The 18,696-nt window shown below is 41.7% G+C and overlaps 1 protein-coding gene and 4 non-coding genes across 6 annotated transcripts; 2 read left to right on the plus strand and 3 right to left on the minus strand.

Annotated features, from left to right (window-relative positions):
• The first annotated feature begins 3,262 nt into the window (after positions 1 to 3,262).
• On the plus strand, positions 3,263 to 3,344 carry trnas-aga (transfer RNA serine (anticodon AGA)). The gene has a single exon. It is a non-coding gene; the product is annotated as a tRNA-Ser (tRNA).
• Positions 3,345 to 5,274: 1,930 nt separating this feature from the next.
• Positions 5,275 to 5,346, minus strand: trnag-ucc (transfer RNA glycine (anticodon UCC)). The gene has a single exon. It is a non-coding gene; the product is annotated as a tRNA-Gly (tRNA).
• Positions 5,347 to 6,650: 1,304 nt separating this feature from the next.
• On the minus strand, positions 6,651 to 6,722 carry trnag-ucc (transfer RNA glycine (anticodon UCC)). The gene has a single exon. It is a non-coding gene; the product is annotated as a tRNA-Gly (tRNA).
• Positions 6,723 to 7,931: 1,209 nt separating this feature from the next.
• Positions 7,932 to 8,003, plus strand: trnaa-ugc (transfer RNA alanine (anticodon UGC)). The gene has a single exon. It is a non-coding gene; the product is annotated as a tRNA-Ala (tRNA).
• A 3,265-nt stretch (positions 8,004 to 11,268) lies between these two features.
• On the minus strand, positions 11,269 to 18,517 carry map3k8 (mitogen-activated protein kinase kinase kinase 8). Of its 2 annotated transcripts, none has more exons than XM_085467532.1 (8): positions 18,327 to 18,517; positions 17,353 to 17,715; positions 17,061 to 17,231; positions 15,421 to 15,682; positions 14,573 to 14,679; positions 13,526 to 13,678; positions 12,145 to 12,391; positions 11,269 to 12,053 (listed from the first exon to the last, which is right to left on the minus strand). In XM_085467532.1, the coding sequence occupies exons 2-8, from the start codon at positions 17,713 to 17,715 to the stop codon at positions 11,929 to 11,931; spliced, it is 1,428 nt and encodes a 475-aa protein (XP_085323658.1). In that variant the 5' UTR covers positions 18,327 to 18,517; the 3' UTR covers positions 11,269 to 11,928. The 2 variants fall into 2 exon arrangements, with proteins under 2 accessions (XP_085323658.1, XP_085323659.1); XM_085467533.1 differs by having other exon boundaries at positions 18,323 to 18,517.
• Positions 18,518 to 18,696: the final 179 nt, after the last annotated feature.

An 18,696-nucleotide genomic window follows, 5' to 3' on the forward strand; every position in this document is an offset into this window, starting at 1 on the left:
ATTTAAACTTTACCCTGACAGAAATTGGAGTCTGCCCCACATGTGGCCCACGATGTAAAATTAGTTTTACATCCCTTCTCTATTATTTTTTGTGCAAATTCCACTTTCCTCTTTGTCGCTGTGGCAGTCCAGCACCGAAGCCTCGTCTGAGCAGCAGTAACTCAGTACCAAACCTTGCAGCTGCCTGGCCTGACAGAAATGATGCTGCCTGGAAACAGGGCCAGCCCCAGAGGTCTTTGCCCTCCAGAGAGGTCTGTTTGCTATGCTCAGCCTGTGGGTTGCTGCCTGAAGGGTTTTTCAACCTAGCTCATCCTCTGGGTCAAACTTCTGAACTGGTCTTCAGTGCTCCCTGGCTCAGGCTGACCCACAGAAATGCTCCTGTGCATTGCCCCATGACCAGATCGACTCACTGAACACTCATCAGCTTTGTCTGGACTTGTTTGCTTTATACACCTGTGGCCACAGAAGTGACTGGAACACCTGAATTCAAAGATTCGGATGGATGAGTTAATACTTTTGGCAATATATTGTATGTGCCACTGTGGATTTTGCAACTTTTATTCATTCATTTTCAACCCTAATTACATGTTAGTTTTCATTTACTTTGTTTTTGTCTGTGAGTCCTGTGTTTGGGTCCTTTTTGCCACCTCTGTCACAGGAATAGACAAATCTTCCTCACTTCAAAGGTTACACTGAGTCGCTGCACCATCATGGTATATATCTGTATAACGACAAAAGTAAAACTCAGCCCAGTTAAACTTAGGCTGATATCTTTTCAACATAATACATGGGCCTTTACATGTATATATATATAACAGGTTTATCTGTTGTTTTGACAGGATAAACCTTCAGCACTCCGTCTCCTCAGAGCAGCTCTGGTGCCACTCAGGTCTCTAACCTTCATCCATAATTGATGGTTAGGCCTTGTAATGTTTATGGCCAACTGTTATCCAGGCTGAATAATTAAAAGCAGTTTTCCTTTCCACTGCCATACAGTATATACTTTGGTAATTTACATAATTGGTCAGATGCAAAAGGAGGCTTCCTACTAAATAATGGCCTGTTATGCAGGACTTATGAATGCAGCAGCTGGTGATGGTACAAAGCACAAAGTCTCTCAGCTGGCCAAGCATTCATGATGCTCATCTGGGCGTACCTTCCCCAAAGTGAAGTCATGTTTTTCACTGTGTGCTCCCAAAACTCTCAAATAATTTTGCAATGTCATTTCAAGTGAGGCTGTTCTGGAAATTTTCATTCCAGAAAATCCACACAGAGCCTTTCTTCAGTTTCTTCGCTTGATCTGTGCCAGATGTTCCTCTCACTCTTGATTTTCTACTCTTTCAGTCCGGCAAATAAAAAAATACTGCTTGCCACAGCGACAGTCTTAGCGTTGCAATGCTTACTTTTTTTCTCTGATTTTTGGTCACAATGGAGAGACAGAGGGTGTAGAGGAGGAGGAGGATGTTAGTTAGAGCAGTGGATCTTTGAGCTTTCTTACTGAGACGCTGGAAACATTCAGTAAAATTCCTCTGTGGATAGACCGCAGCGGTTTAACAACAGCTGGATCTTTTTGGTCAAGTGACGCACACTGGAGCTGAAACGCTGTGCAGACAGACACATATTGTGTAAAAACCAAAGAGACACTTAGCTCATTAAAGCTGGATAAAAACTATCATCCTTTTGTCAACAGGAATACAGATTTCCTGTGGTAGCCTCCACATCACTGCTCCCCCCGGTAAAAACAGAGCTTGCAGCCAGCTGTTTGCTGTCCATGTGGTTTGGAGGAAAATGGTGTATCCTCACATCTCGCCATGGCTAATTTTCACAACCCTCCCAGGCGCTGTATTTACATCTGGAATAACATCCCCACAAATGTCAGTGTAGTTAGAAGGGTGGAGGCTATCATTCTACACCTATTGGAGACTGAATGAAGCTTGATTGCACTATTAGAGGGTAAGATCATTTCCACCTCAGTGTTTCGAGTTCTTAAAAGTGGATCATAAATTAAAATTATTGGGAAGAATTCTTGCTAAATTGTGGTAATTACTGAACCATGTGAAACAGCAATCCGAGCTCAGCTTTACCTGCAGGCTCACACATCTCTGTTCTGAAGCCTTTTACTGAGGTTTAAGTTGGGGATACATTTTTGCAATCTATCCCCAACTGAAACAGCCCACATATGCCCTCTCATCTCGTAATCCTATGACATTTACTCAACACCGATATCCAGGACTAGGACTCAAATCTGACACTGCCAATCTCAGCTCTGAGCAGCCAGCCAGCATTATTATTAATCACTTTACCATCTACTCTACATATCTCAAGGTCTTACTCTTATCTAATGTGGAATTCAGTTGCGAGTGAGGGCACGAGGACAGAACAAACGACACCCTGTGGAAGACAGCCAGAAATGAATAAAAAGTAATGACTAAATGCAGAGTGTTGTATAAACACATAAGAACCGAATGAAAACCAGAATCCTGTCTGTGTACACATGCAAGGAACTGGGATTGTTCTCAGTGTACTTATTAAAACAGGCAACATAGACAAAAGCAACACGTAAGAAGAAGCGCAACCTGTGTAAAATAATCAGCATTATATAATGACGGTTTAGATACCAAAATCAAGGTTGTGAAGCCTTTGAACTTCTATATGTGACACTGGACTATACAAATTCTGCAAGTTCTTCCTGGAGAACTTGAAACATCCGTTTAAAGAACTAACAGGTAAGTGATCTCAGAGTTAACTGACACACTTTTGGACAGTGACTGTAGACTTGATGTGTAGTATTTATGAGAGAGATGTTCACACTGTAAAGCTCTCCGGTTTACATTTCTGGAAGACTTGTAAATACTTGATCTGACGTTCTGTGTGTACTTCAAAGGAACCTTTTAAGAAATGTGAATTACTGCCATCTTGTGGTATTGGAAGTCAAAGGAATCTGCGCTTTCTTTATTTCGTATTTATCTACATACATAGTCGACAATGTTGTCAAATAAATCGAAATATCGGCATTAAAAATACTTTTAACAAAATGTTAAAACCCCGCATCCATCAGGTTTTACCTTTGGAGCAAAAAGAAAACAAATATAGACTTTTGTTAGTAACTCTGGAGTTAATCTTCCATTATCATTTCATTATATGTTTGTTTATGATGTTCATCTAAAAAAGTATTAGACGTTCAATAAATATACAGAGGATATACTTAGCAACTAATGCTCGGCTGAGCTAACAAGCGATGCACGACGGTGACGTAGTATAAGTTGTCGTGGCCGAGTGGTTAAGGCGATGGACTAGAAATCCATTGGGGTCTCCCCGCGCAGGTTCGAATCCTGCCGACAACGTGACTCTGTTTTTGTCCGATCTTTATCGAGACTGAATCTACATAAACTACGTTATGGTGGCGACCATGTCTGTTGCAAAAAGCTACATTCAGAACTTTCCCTGTGCTACTGTGCTAAATATCTTGAATGTTGCTGCACAGTATTATGCTTACATCAGGTATGTTCCTGAATGGCAGCCACAAGATTAGGTAGAGCTGCAAATCATTCCAGCTGGATTCATTTTGTGTAGATTCCCACATATCTAAAAACATTTATTGTCCACAGCCCTGAGGAGAAGGAGTCTTTTAGTGAAATTATTTTTCTTTGAAGGAGAACATTAGAAAACAGCAAGGGCATTAGGGCAGCACTGCTGAAACATTAAATGAACACTCATTCGTAAATTTGGGCTACATGGTGGCATGTGTCATCTGTTTAGAAGGTCTAGGCTAGCTTTCTTCTTAATGGCACACCCTGTTCTTTAAATCATATTTCAGGTTGTTGTGTCAGTACATAGTAGGTGTAAAGTATTTATTTACTATTTGAAATCATGACACTAAAATTCCTATTTACAAAGGAGCAGAATTCTGAAATGTTAAATTATTTAGCAGATCTCAGGGACACATGGGTCATCCATGTGTCCCTGAGATCTGCTGAATACAGTCGAGGCTATCCTTTCTCAGAGGGATCTGCTGATAAAGTGCTCAAGTTTTCTCATGACAGCAGTGTGCTGGATTCAGAGTTTCTTCCTGTTATGAGAGCTAACACAATGCATTTCTTATGCCTCAAATGAGAAATGTAATCATGTCACTTGCTGTTTTCCTCTCATCTTTTATTGTATTGCACTAGATACTCTCCTTATGTTCATGGGTCAAAGGAACCCAACATATAAGCTGCCACATCATTTCTGCAGTTTAAGATGCACAACAAATAAGAGAGATGGGATCACTGACCTATGTGGATCCGACTTGTTTGTCCAGCACATCCCACAGATGCTCAATTGGATTTCAACTGTGGAGAATTTGGAGGCTAAGTCAACACCTCAAACTCATTGTGGTGCTCCTCAAACCACAGCCATCAGGGAATACTGTGTCCATGGCAAGGTGCTCTGCAACAATGGTTTGGTAGGTGTCAAAGTAAAATCCATATGGTTGACAGGACCCAAGGCTGGCCTCCTGATGGCTGGCCTCCTTTAGTGCATCTTGGTGCCAGGGGTTCCCCAGGTAAGCAATGCAACCATCCAGGTTGATGTAAAAAAGAAAGTGATTCTTTAGACCAGGCCACCTGGTCCATCATTTCTCTGTGGTCCAGTTCTCATATTCACGTGCCCATTTTTGGCGCTACTGTTGGTGGACATGAGTCACCATGGGAACCCTGACTGCTGTGCAGCTATGCAGCCCCATACTAACAAACTGTGATGCACTGTGTATTCTGACTCTTTTCTATCAGAATTACCATGACACTTTTCTGCAATTTGACCTTTAGCAGCTTGTTTGTTGGATCACAGCACAGAGGCCAGCCTTGGGTCCCCATGAGCATCAGTAAGCTTTGTCCACCCATGACCCTGTTGCTGGTTCACCACTGTTTCTTCCTTGGACCACTTTTCGTAGATTGTGACCACTGCAGACTGACATGTGACTTAATGTTTTGCATAAGAGTAACTGTTCTGCTCTCTCTGGCATTATATATATGCAGCTCTAAAGCTTCATACAGGTGAGTTACATTCAGACTGCCATAGCTTTAACTTGTTTGAGGGGCTGGGACATATAAGCATGCTTGAGTGATCAGAATAAAAGCATTTCTGAAGTAATAAAGGTCTGTAATGACGCACTGTAGTAATGATGGGAGAAGATTATGAAATTAGATCTAAGGAATATCCCCTTATTACACATATTGTCTTATCTTTGATATAAAATGACTTTCTTCCATTATTGTTCTGTGACAAAAAGAGAGCTGCGATGGCCGGGAATCGAACCCGGGTCAACTGCTTGGAAGGCAGCTATGCTTACCACTATACCACCATCGCCTGATACACATGTGGAATCAGGCTTCTGTTCAGGCAGCATTTCAGCCGGGGCTTTACACGGCTGAGAGAGGAGGGGAGTGGAAACAAGGAGGAACAAAGCAAGAGAAGAGAAGTGAAGTGTTGAGTGATGCTTGCTTCAGTTAGAAACCAAAATCTTCTCTCACATCCTACTAATCCTGAAGTGCTCACTCACCAAAGTAGCTGCCTAGGTGGAAAAAGTAGTCTTTCTTTACTTAGGAGAAGTAAAGTAACCTGTATTAAAACACTCTGCTAAAAGTTGAAGTATCTATTGAACTTCTTTACTCAAGTAAAAGTGAAAATGTACCACCTCTGAAATGTACTCAAAGTAAAAAGTAAAAATATGTCTTGACTGATTTCTGTTCTCCACACTGACAGTACACTGATTATGCTGTCTTGTGATGTCTGTGGACGTTCCAGATATTTAATTCCTAGTGGGGCGCTTTGCCCTTTGGAGATGGTCTTGAGTTGTTACATGAGCCAAGGTGTGAAGGAAGCTATGCTTACCACTATACCACCATCGCCTGATGCGCATCTGGAATCAGGCTTCTCTTCAGCCAGCGTTTCAGCCAGGTCTTTAAACAGCTGAGACAGGAGGAGACTGGAAAATAGGAGGAGCAAAGTAGCCAACAAGGCAAGAGAAGAGAAGTGTTGAGTGATGTTTACATCATGGAAAAGAAAAGATGAAAACTAGTTGTATTAAAATCCACTAGATTGTGCATACCACACCCCCTTAATGATTTTGGTGTGCTCTCTCCAAAGCTCTCTCCTTGGCTGGGAAACAAACCCACATCACACACTGGGAAGGCAGCTATGCTCGCCACTATACAGGCACCGCTTTGAATACATCTAAAACTTGCCTGCTGACTCAGCAGTGTGGCCTCCACATGTGACTACATCTGGGCAGAGAGGAGAGTTTAAAAGAAGGTAGGAGAAGGAGAAGAGTGCATCAGTTAATACGTGTTTCTTTCTCTCCGTTGTGATGACAACTGAGCCCCCTTTTCCAAACATTTAATCCACTATTAATATTATTATAATCTGAAAATACCTGCTTCCAAAGCTGTAGTCCACTCTTTCAACAGTCAATTTGCAGCGTGTTTAGTTTTGCCTACAGAAAGGGAGTTGTTTGTAAAGGGTAACTTTGAGTGCACATGTAAGCAAAAGAAACATAACATGAGAACTTTAGTAAGAGATCTAAGTAACAGCCACTTACTCCACACTATATATTGTCTTATCTCTGATATAAATTGCCTTTCCTCCATTATTGTTCTTTGGAAAAAGGAAACTGCGATGGCCGGGAATCGAACCCGGGTCAACTGCTTGGAAGGCAGCTATGCTTACCACTATACCACCATCGCTTGATGCACATCTGGAATCACATGATCCATGACCATGAACACCACAGCTGCTGTGCACCAGTTCAACACAGTGCTTTACTTTAAATCCATCACAGTACAGTAAGCTAACCTGTTTATCCTGCACTAACCCTCAGAGGATCTTCAGGCAACATTTCAACAACAAAGCATACCCCACTTTCCTTTGATCAAATCCCACTGAACATCCTTACCTTAAATCTAACCTCTCTTCTTCCTCTCCTGTCTTTCTTATCTTTCTCCATGCAGCACATTCATGGACAGAGCCTGGTCAGTCCTCTGTGTACGGCTTGTTTAGTGACTCCCAAATACACAACAGTGGCAGTATAGGTTAAAATTTTACAGTTTTATTGTTGTTTACTATTGCTGGGGGTTGCTGACAGCTTTCTGAGTGGGAAATCTGAGTTGAAGGGACATTCCAGAATCAAATTCTGACTGGGAACTCCTGACTTATTCAGGAACGCATCATAAAAGCCATTTAGAGCCACTAGAGGCTAAATGTTGTCAGCATTAACTGAAACAAGTAACATTACTGCTTAAGTTAAAAACAAAACAAACAAAACATGGACATGTTATCAAAAATATATGTGGACACTTTTGACAAATACAAAAAAATGAAATGTCATTTTAAATGATATATATACTTTGATTGGGAATGGAGGCCGTACTGCTTTTTAAATCGTTTAAATGTCTTAGCCAATTACGGTAGAGCATGACAAACCTAAAGTGTTCTGACTGCCGTGGAGCCCCGTAACACTCACACTCGTTGCACTGCCTCATCTTACTAACAGATGTCACCGTCGAGTCATTTCAAGCAGTTATTCGATAATTTATTCTTAAAACTATTTTTTCTTTATAAATATATTTTCATATTTAAGTGCCCGTTACTGTGCTTATATTATTACGACCCCTCGTTGTCACTGGTAAAACTGACAAGGCAGCAGCCACTGATTGAGAGTGATTCACGTTCTGTGACTAAAATATGTAAAATATGTTTATGTTACTATTCAAAAGAGCAAGGCACAAAACAGGACGTTGAAAAGAAGAGCGCTGTGGCAGATTACAGTCGGTTACAGCATATTACATGAAGTTAAATATCTGCTGGTGTAAAACACACTTTAAGTATACTTTAATGATTATTTCTTTAATACACAGGATGCGTTCAACAGCTGGCCTCACGGTCATTTTGCAATAGGGGATGTAGCTCAGTGGTAGAGCGCATGCTTTGCATGTATGAGGCCCCGGGTTCAATCCCCGGCATCTCCAGACTTTTGAAGTGCTGAATCAGCCTGGTGCCGCTTTGCAGCATGTCGGATTCTCAGTAAGGTAGTACACGTAGACGTGAAACGTGTGGTGTGTGGAGGTAAAAACAACGTATCCACAGTCAGTCGTGCTGCCGTCTTTGTACGCTGGTAGGTAAAATATTTGAAGACAAACATTAGATCTAATCACAGTCTTAACTACTTTTTAAAGTATTTTTGTTTTCATTTTCTCTAAAAACTTTGAAGAAGCCATAAAAGCTTCCATGCTTATGTGCAGATCAATAATATTTTTTGCCACTTCATGTCCTGACTAGTTTTCCTCCCTCGCTGAACTCTAATAAGTCTGCAAGCTTTGCAGTGTATATGAGGAACAGACGTGGAGAGGGCAGCAAATCAAGTCTATTCTTCTTTCTTGCAGCATTACACGTTCTCGAGACCAGGAGGCACACGAGGGCACCAGAGAGAAAGAAATCCTCAGTTTTTTAAGTGTTCAGTGAGCCTACAGCAGCACATGTCGAGATCTCGTTCTAGTACTTATGAAGGCTGCCGGCAGGTGGCAGTATCTGTCTGCAACGCTCAGTGGAAACCGTGACCGTGACAGTAAATACTGCAACTTTCATTTCGGCTTGACAGGCACGTCTCTGGGCTGAGTTCACCGCCCACTCACATGTGACGCTTATAGAAAGAGGAAGAGTGGGCCCGGGCTGCAGATAGGACACAACACTTCACACCACACGGGTTTCCCTGATGCAAATTCAGTAGCAGATACTGCCCATGACTAAATATGAACAAATAAAAGTTGTCTAGTGGCGAACTTTGCTACAGCTTGATTCACGTTTGATCTCTGTGATCTAGCTGCTAGATTGGGGAATTCAGGAAAACCCACATGAAGAGGCTTCCAATGAAAAAGCTAGTTTGGGTTTTTTAAAACTTTTTTTTTTATCGCTGTTTACTGCTGAAATATTGTAGAAAATGCGGCATGAGCATTTCTAGTCATGCAGTTGTGATTCATGTAGAGTGATTAGTGCTGGGTAAATCTGATCAGATTTGCTGAAATGTGGGAAAACTGAGAGTTAGAAAGTCAACTGGGAATTCAAAAGAGTTGTTTCAGTGAGAGAAAGCTGATGTTTCATACTCTGTAATCACCTTTTAATTTTGGTCCAGACTGAAAGGTTTCGACAAGTTTTGCATGTTAGTGCTGTGGGATAGTGCAAATGTTGGTATCAAGCCGATAACCAGTAAATACTAGGTCAGTATTGCTGATACCAACACTGATACCCATACTGATGATCTACAGAGGTAGTGTTTATAAGGGAGAGCGTTGTGTCATGATTTATGGGATCACCAATTTGCTAATTCTGAACACATTTTAAAGAGCACTAAATCACTTTGGTTTTTATTTTCCACAATAATAAGGTAATAGAACAAAACACACCTTCCAGCTGAGTTTTGTTGTTCATGTATTTCAAACACGGGACTTCATAAAGACCTTCGGCTTCACTTCTGTTGTTTAAATGAGTCATGAGGGATAAATAAAATAGATATGACAGTCAACCAAAAAAGGTTCAGACATTTTTCATATTGCGTATTACATATTTCGTTTTTTCTTTTTATAAAAGGATAATTTAGTGAACACACTTCAGAGGGCTACATACTGAACTTAGAGTACAGAAACGTTAGAAGTGTTGATATTTGGATTGATCCAGCCACCTCTATTGCATGGATTGTTGTGCATTTGGACATTCATAAAGTCCAGCAAGTTCATATTTGCACTCATGTCTGTAATTGCAGGTGGATTTTCTCTCTCCTCCTGGTTTGCAGTCCCCATCAATCACTACCCTTCTAATGTGTAAAAGCCATAATAATGATAATGATAGTGCAGAGTTGTAGTTAGAAACAAGGTGATTAAGGACCATCAAAGTAATTTTAAAAGATCTTAAAATCTGGTCTAAAACTTGCTGGAAGTTGGTACAAAATGCTGAAACAGGAATTGTTCTAGTTAAAGGCCTGGTCAGCCCAGCACCAGGAGCTCCTGCAGACGTGGGAGTGGTGACGGTTAACGGTTGTAAGAAAAAGAAAGTAGAGGCAGTCAGCTGACTGAATGTGAAACATACTGACATACTCAAGTTTTGAATTTCATTCACCTTTCCAGGAATCTCCCTTAGTGAGTTCAAAAATGAATAGCAGCTAACGAGTTATGGCTGCAGTGACATATACACAGACAATTTGGGATTTTTGAGTTCATTGCATTTATTGCAGAATGACATTTTGAAAACTCTTGGTAATTTCTACACTTAATACTAAAGAAAACAGAAGTAAATTATTGTTGCTTTCAGCAGAAACACACACTCGCAAAGTGCCCAAAATGCTGAGTTTATCTTATTTAATTACATGTAAATTTTGTTTCATAATTACAATGTAAAATATTAAATTCAGTGGAATCTGGTCTGGTTTACTTGATATAAATTTGATTTGTACTGATCACATTTTCCTTTATGATGAATTATTAAATTAAATAAATCTTTGATTTGACAAATTTCAGTTGCTGCTTCATGTTCATTGACGGTGCATAATGTTTTTGTTTTAGCGAGGCATGAAATATGGGCTTTCTCTGAGAGTTGGGAACTCAAAAGAGAAGTGAAGCTGCATCCAAGCCTTATATCACCAAGCAATGCAAAGCAATACATTGGTGTAAAGCACGCTGCCACTCGAACAGCGGAGATGTGTTCTCTGGAGTGATGAATCGTACTTCTTCATACTTCATCGTACTTCTTCATCTGGCAATCCAACCTGGGTTTGGCCTGGATTTGGCAATTGCCAGGAGAACACCAAGTGTAGAGTTTGGTGGAGGGGAATAATGGTGTTGGGTTGTTTTTAAGGAGTTGGGCTCAGTCCCTTACTTCCAGTGAAAGGAACTATTAATACTTCAGCATACTGAGACATTTTGGAGAATTTCCCAACTTTGTGGGAACAGTTTGGGGATGGCTGCTTCCTGTTCCAACATGCTCCATAAAGACATGTATGAGAAGGGTTGGTGTGGAAGAACTTGGCTGGCCTGCACAGAGTCCTGACCTCAATTTTGGTCCAGACTGAAAAGGCTGGACTAGTATTGCACATATTGTTGAATGTTTAACTGTATAATTTATTGCATGTTTTTGAAACATAGTGATATACTCAAGTTTTCAGTTTCCTTTCCAGGAATCTCCCCAAGCAATTTCAAAAACGAATAGCTGCTAAAGCTAAGGCTGCAGTGACATACACACAGACCATAGGATTTTTGAGTTTATTGCATTTATTGCAGAATGACACTTTAAAAACTCTGGGTAACTTTTACACTTATTACAAAAGAAAACAGAAATAAATCACTTGCTTTTTTTCCCTTTCAGTATAAAGCAGCGCATGCTTCATCTCAGTGGATGTACAGAACATAAAACAAAATCACTCATCGCATTCATTCCACAGAAGCTTCATTTTGCAAAGCACAGTGTTGCCAAGAATATTCCACGGGAATTAACAGGAGGACGTTCGAAAAGAACTACACATCATACATGTTTACACACATACTTTAAGACACAGCTTACACTTTAAGTAACTCAAATGATACAATAACTTTTTTCAGAAGGTTTTAGGAGAAAAGAAAACAGCGTGCATTTATCACCATGAACCCAAACTGAAATAAAGTACAAACATCCCACAAAAGAAGTGTGGGAAATTATATGTAGAGTATAATGCTTATTTATTCACAATGCATCCAAACACTGTCCTGCAGCGTTTTCTATTTCAGGCCGAACTGGACCCATTCATTCCAAGTCACACTTGCTGTTTTACATCATTACGAGTCATGTTGGCTATAGCTGTCCACGAGTCTCAGCCATTTATGTGGCTTTAAGAACAGTTCAGTCTTATAAATGGTGTTGTCTGGTCATTTGTTAGCCATACTCTGAGGAAGGCGGTCCCGTCACCAGTTTAGAGTAACCCGACAAGGCCCCTAGGTCAATGTACAGCGAGCCCTTCCTCCTGATGTGTCCAGAACCTTCAGAGTACAGAGAGGATTCTGCAGAGAAGACGAGGTAAATGTTAACGTTAAGTAGCCAGCTTATTATTAATAACAGAGAACAAACTGAGCTCGGCACTAAAGGCTTTACCCTGCGTGGTGTCGTGGTGCTGACTCTGCTGCCGTAGCAAGGTGTGGGTGGCCTCTTCCAGGGCCGAGTCAAGACTCCAGCAACGCGGCTGATCCTCTCTAGGAGGGTTGATGGCGTCATCCTTTAGTAGCTCAGATGCCGAGCTCCGCAGCGCAGGGTTCCTCTCTAGGGCTCGCTCCAGGAAGGACCGCATAACTGGGCTGCAGTCCTCCGCAATGTCCTCCAAAGGAGGGGCCTGCTTGTGGATCTGTTTGGAGACAGATAGACTGTCATTAAAGAAGAGAAAAACAAAGCTAGCACTTCCAAATAACTCAAGAAAAAAACAGCTATGCAGAACCGAAGCTGCCCTTTTTTTTCAGTGGCCATGTGAGCAGTGGTTTGTAAAAGCAGTATGGTTACAATAAACAGGAACAAGGAGCAGCTGCAAAGCTCAGCCCGTACAAGTGACTTGGCCCTGTAATGCTACTTCTCCATGACGGCAGTTTCAAGTGGAAGTGAGTAAACGGCCAGAGCAAAGAAGCTGATAATCATTTTAAAAACAGAAATGGGACTAGCTAAAATGGAAAGAGCCCATGTAATGGAACGCTTTTAGAGTGGTGAATGACTAAATAAGCCACAGGTCACCCACTGCAAACATCCTCTTTATCGCCTGGCAATCTTGACTGCGAAGGGCGTGAGCATGTTGTGTGCGGTAAGTGTGTCACTATTTGACTCGCAGGATACTAACAACACAGGACTGTCTCTGCTGAGGCATGTAACAGAGGCATATGTCTCCAATGGTAATTGGTAACCAAGGAGGATTTATACCTGCAGCTAGGAAAGAGCAACATTAACACTAAAGGACTTGTTTTTCCTAATTGTCTCTTTCCTTTTAGGTCTGTGTTGGCCCAACATACTCAGTGCTATTCAGTGTGCACCAGCCACTGAGGTGCAGGTAGCATACAGTGGGGTTGTTGTTGTTTTTTTAAGAGCAATTTTAGGAAAAAAGAAAAATCAAGAAATGAAAACAAACAAAAACAAAATTAAGTGATGTACTAATTTGCTGTGTAATAACTATTTCATGGGAAACCTTTCACAGTTTATCTACAAACTGATTTACTATCATGCAATCTAGCATTAAGCATAAAGGTCAGCTCATGCTGATGGGAAAGTACTTGGTCATAAATCAGAGCACTGAAACTTAAGAGATACCGACGTTTCCAAATAAGGCAAACATCAGCATCCAACTTTAGGGTCATCAGACGTCTCTGGTGCGCAAATTCAAACATGCCCTTTTCCTCCCAATATCACAAATTCATCCTGTGAGGACCACAAATATCTGCACCAACCATTCTGGTTGCGTTCATTTCCCTATGATGTGATTTTCATGTGCAGTACTTACAATGTACAGGTAGGATGGATATGCAGTGCGTGGGTATCTCCTGACCCAGGGAGGACTACCGGTCTGCATGTGAATGATGGTGGTGCCCAGGCTGTAGATGTCTGTCTTGGTGCTGTGTCCTCGACACAGAACCAACTCTGGACTCATATACATCTGAAAGAAAGACAGGGGATGTTTAGTGGGTGACTTTTAACATGGCTGCAGATCAGAATGGCAGAGAGAGAGAGAGAGAAACAAGTTCCCTTTTTATTCAGTGCGACAGTCAAATTCTCCGTGTCAGCGAGACACAACAAACAGGAAGTGACCTGTTGTTAGTGTAAAAGGGGTTTTCTGCCTGCAACCAAACAAGCAACCTGCAGACCCACGCTGCGCATGAAAAAAGGTAAGGGAAGTGCAGAAGTGTGTTGGCCTTTGGAGGGTGAAAGGTAAACACACCAGAGTTCATCTCTTTGTGTCTTTCTGCTGGAAATTCCAGCTTGCACTCCCATGTTCATGTAACCCTGAGCAGCCCAGCATATTTACAGGCTGTGCCTGTAAATACGCACAGGCTGTGCCTCTCTTATTATTACTCCTGGGTGTCTGCCCTGGGACTTTCCACAAGCACTTGAGAGGCCCGGGGGTGCATGTACACAGAACTATATAGACTGTCACACAAGCATGGGAAAGCAAGGACCAGTGGGTGAGAAGGTGTGTGCAAAATCTTCATCCTAAAAAAAAAAAACAACTTAAAGAGCTGAAAGCCCTGAGCATCAGCAAGCTATTAATAGTGGCTGTGAGGCCAATGAGTGCACTGACTGCTCTAAATTAATGCTTGCCAGTCACTGACTCTGTAATCATTTTGGAAAAGCACACAAGTGCTGACAAGTCGTGGGACTAATTTGCTAAAATCCCTAGGGAAGTCTAGTGTGAGTCACGTGTCAACACACGCTCCAGATCAGCAAAAGAAAAGCAAGCATTGATCGGAGAGCAATTACTCAAAACAGAAGGCCCGCATTCATTACAGGGCTACACTTACATCTTTTAAGGAGGAGCGGCTTATTTCCTTACCTCTGTTCCTCTCAGATCTCTGGGAATGTATACATCATCTGTCATCTGCACTGTCAGCCCAAAGTCCACTAGGACTGCTTTGTCTGACATCAGGACAATGTTGCTGGCTGTGGAGAGATGAAAAGGAAGGAGGTGTGATTCAAGTTGGTGCTTGAACTGATAAGATTTCAGTTTCAGGTCCACTGAGTCTGTATTGATCTTAAGCATGAAAACGATAAGTAGGTCACAGGCTCTGACGAAGGAAATTGCCACGAAGAGACTCATCCTTGTCCCTAAAATGTCACCAAGGTTTAATTACATATTTTGACTGCAGGCAGGAAATGCTAAGAACCGCAGCTTGTCAGAGGGCCAGAATGGTCATTTTAATAAGTCACTTGCCTCTCTGGACCATAATTGTAACCCTGACTGAGCATGAGAAGCAGGCTGGAATTTCCAGACAGCCAGCGAGCCTTTAAGCAGTGAGGCTGACAGACAGCTCTGCAGAATGCTTTGATCCCAGCAGCACTGCTGTGGTTCCTCAGCTGAGCTCCACCTGCAGTAACTAGGGCGTATTTGTGTGATCTGCCATGATAGCTACCAGTCACTGTGACCAGGCTACCTTTGAAGAATTACTGAAAAAGCATTAGTCAATCTATCAGATTCCTATGATCTGCTTGGTTTGTGGCTGTTCACTGATTCATTCTTTTCAGCGAATTGAGTTATTTACAAGAGCAATATCCGTCTGTGGCTTGAATTTGACGCATAGAAGATACAAACTGTAATTGCATAATTTCCTGTAACCTATGTACTTGTTCAATACCATGGAGCACATCCATCAAGAGTAAGTGACACACATCTTTTATGCTTACGTTTGATGTCATGGTGAATGACGTTGTGTGAGTGCAGGTACTCCAAGCCCCGCAGGACTTGCTTGGTCACCCAGATGATTTCGAACTCTCTCATCGGTCCGCAGCTGTCCAGTTTCTCCAGCACAGAGCCGCCTTCGCCGGCCTCCATGAACAGGTGGATGCTCTGGTTCCAGAGCAGAACGCCGTACAGCTCGGCGATGTTCTCATGGTGAAAGCGGGCCTGAAACTCTACATCAGCGGCTTTGAAGTTCTCCATGGGGATCTAGCGAGGGAGATAAGACACATGATCACAAATAGCCCACCGTTTTGGGAAACATGTTCATCTTATTTCTTGGAGTGAGTTAAAAGGCTCGGTGACACCATTGCATTTGACTGTTAAATATGAAGCCAATGAGCTAAATGAGACATCCTGGGGACTGCTGGCCAAATGGATCCGTGTTTGCTTACAGTGACAACAAACTGACTTTTCACATTTTGCATTTTTATTGGCAAGGGTGGCTTTATTTGACAGTGCACAGAGGATTTATCAGTTATTGGTAGAGCTAGCTAGCTCGGTAAAATGCATACTTAGATCTGTCCATATATTTTCTTCCACTTCTGTATTGTGGTTTATCTGGAGCCCATCCCAACTCCACACAGAAAGGCCCCAGCCGGCCGGTGGATTTGAACCCAGGAATCCACAGTGCTAACCACCACACAGTGTGAGAGCAAAATGTGCTACTTACATATAAAATGCTGAAGTTTTGGACCCTGCCTCAAGTGGCGATTTAAGGAACTACAATTAATGGTTCATTTTTATTATAATTATTGTTTTTTTACCCTGACAGCCTAATCGGGTAGTTCAGCTCAGTTAGTTCTGCAAATAAAATATACATTTAATACGTACTTCACAAGGACACTGACTCTTTCTGTATTTAACAGATTAGCTGACATAGTAACATACTGTTATCCTGTTTTTTGTGCTTTAAGAAATCTATTGTTATTAGTTTGTCAGTGATAATTTTAAAGTTGTTTCTTTAAAGGAATAATTTCTCAGTAATTATTATCTGATGATGGCATTGTTTTAAGCAGATAAGGACATCCTAACTCCAAGCCCTTATTGCAAACTATTTCCAGTAAATCCTTCACAGCAGCGTGAAAAAAACAACACTGTGTCAACATAGTATTCTGACGATAACACCTGACTAGAGAGGAAAGTACTCCTTCCTCATTTGTCAATATTTTCCATACAACAGCGTAAGCACGCTGCCTCCCTCCCTCCTCTTTCTCAAGCATAGGTCTGCCCAGATAGAAGCAGCATGTGTGGTTTTTACATGTGTCTTTAATGAATCTGACCCTGTCACAAACATCCAGAGGAGCTGTGGGAAGTTATTGTTGAAATTCCAGTCTTACATTAATCCCAGCCCATGTTGTAAGTTTGTTACAAGAACAAATAGTTCTTCATTCAGCAACCCTGTTCCTCTTTCACCCAGTAAACATAGCAAATGTCACGCTGGCACCAACAATCTTTGTACAAACAGAGGAGTAATTGGACTGTGAACAAGCAGTATTTGGCAGGTTAAATATTTGGCACGCAGGTCAAGAGCTGTCGAGAAGTCAAGCACAGGCGGGATTTCTAGTCACCGATCAGGAAGACTCACCAGTTTGCAGGCCATTCTCTTCCTGGTGGTGGTGTCCTGAGCCAAGTGGACTTTCCCAAATGAGCCCTTAGGCACGAGGCCAGACCCATGATTCTTGTAGGTCAATTTCCATGGAAACAGGAGAACGTCCATGTTAATCTGGTAGCGGCCTTTTTTCACAGCCATGTCCTTCTATTTGTTTTTAGGAAGGAAAAAAGAAGAAAATTATGCAAGTTTTTCTAGGCTGACCACATCAACTAAACATTCAGGTTATGTTGAAGATTAAAAAAAGAAAAAACAACAAGATTCTCACCTTATTTAGGAGGACTCCCATTTCCTCTGGCAGGTTTGGCAAGGCTGCCGTCTGCATGCTGGACAGGAGGTTGACAAAGGACAGGACCTCTGTCACAGTCCCATATCGAACTCCATTAGCGTAGTCCTTCTGCTCACTCCCCAAAACCACCACCTCCCCTGCCTCCTCATTCTCATCCATCTCCTCCTGGGAAAGTCCTTCTTCGTCTTCTAACGACAAGATTTCGTCTTCCTCCTCTTCCTCGAGGCGATATAGAGTCTCTGCAGCGTTAATAATGTCCTCTAAATTCATGTGAGTCAAGAGCAGTTCTATTCCCGAATCATATTTGTAATCCATGTTAATGCTCCGTTTGTCCAGCTCCATCTAAAATCAAACATCAGGAGGTCAGTGTGGGGACTGTTTCCGTGCTGACTTGAATTGTATAAGCAAGCGGATCGTTCATGACAGGGAAGGTTCACGTGGGGAGCAGGACGTGCAGTGAAACTACACTTAAGAAGTGAAGCTTTGATACAGCTGGCTGAACACACAACTGGGAGGGGCTTCACAGGGCTGTTTTCCAAGCAAAAGAAGGGAGTTTCGCAGTAAAGCTGGGAAGCCCCCCCAGGAAAGCTTGAACCTTATTATACATTTATAAAACAACAACTGCCCATTATTATAACTATTATTAGCATTATGATGCTGCGATAAAGAGTTCAGCTCACATTATTCGATGAAAATCATACACATGTGCATTAATGCAAACCCCATGCAACATTTGAAATAAATACATAAAAAATAAACCGTATTACGATCCAAACATGCAAATTTAGAATAGGTGCCTAGAAAAATAAAACAAACAAACAAACAAAAAACAGTAGCTGTAGAGCTATAACTAGCTATCTGCCAAATATTCAGCTGCTAAAGAAAAGAAAAATAAAGTTTCGCTGAATAACAGGAGTTACTTCTTTGAGTGACAGAAACCACGCGTTACCTGCCTTATGAAATTGAGTCGGAAGCTTAAGCGCACCGTCGTGTCTTCATTGTGGCGCCCCGCAGACTGTCTGATGTATGAAGCTTCGTGGATTGTGTTTAGAACGAAGTAAACACAGGAAGTGTGGCGTGTCTGTGGAGGTGGAGTACCTCTTTAGTGTCAGCTGCCAGCAGCTCTCTCTCGCTGTCTTTGTAGGTTTCGTTTTCCCTTTTCTTGTTTCCTCAAATGAAAAAACACAACAAAAAAATAAAAAATAAAAAAAAACGAAAAGCTTTCAGGACTGTTGGGTGCTTTCCTATCGGGAGACGTGTCTCGTTTAATGTAGGATGCATAATATATCACCAACACTGAAGCTCATTCGTAGTAAATAAAAT

Source organism: Copadichromis virginalis, linkage group LG9 (assembly GCF_057382275.1).
Source record: "Copadichromis virginalis isolate Kocher_CV1m ecotype Utaka linkage group LG9, C_Virginalis_male_GT1.1, whole genome shotgun sequence".
NCBI lineage: Eukaryota > Metazoa > Chordata > Actinopteri > Cichliformes > Cichlidae > Copadichromis > Copadichromis virginalis.

Coding starts and splice junctions, on each gene's coding strand:
- map3k8 (XM_085467532.1), bottom strand. CDS start 17,715: ATGGAGCTGGACAAACGGAGCATTAACATGGATTACAAATATGATTCG. Junction 15,683..17,060: donor AGAGAATGGCCTGCAAACTG/GTGAGTCTTCCT, acceptor CTCCCTCGCTAG/ATCCCCATGGAGAACTTCAA. Junction 12,392..13,525: donor ATCCATCCTACCTGTACATT/GTAAGTACTGCA, acceptor GTCTCCAAACAG/ATCCACAAGCAGGCCCCTCC.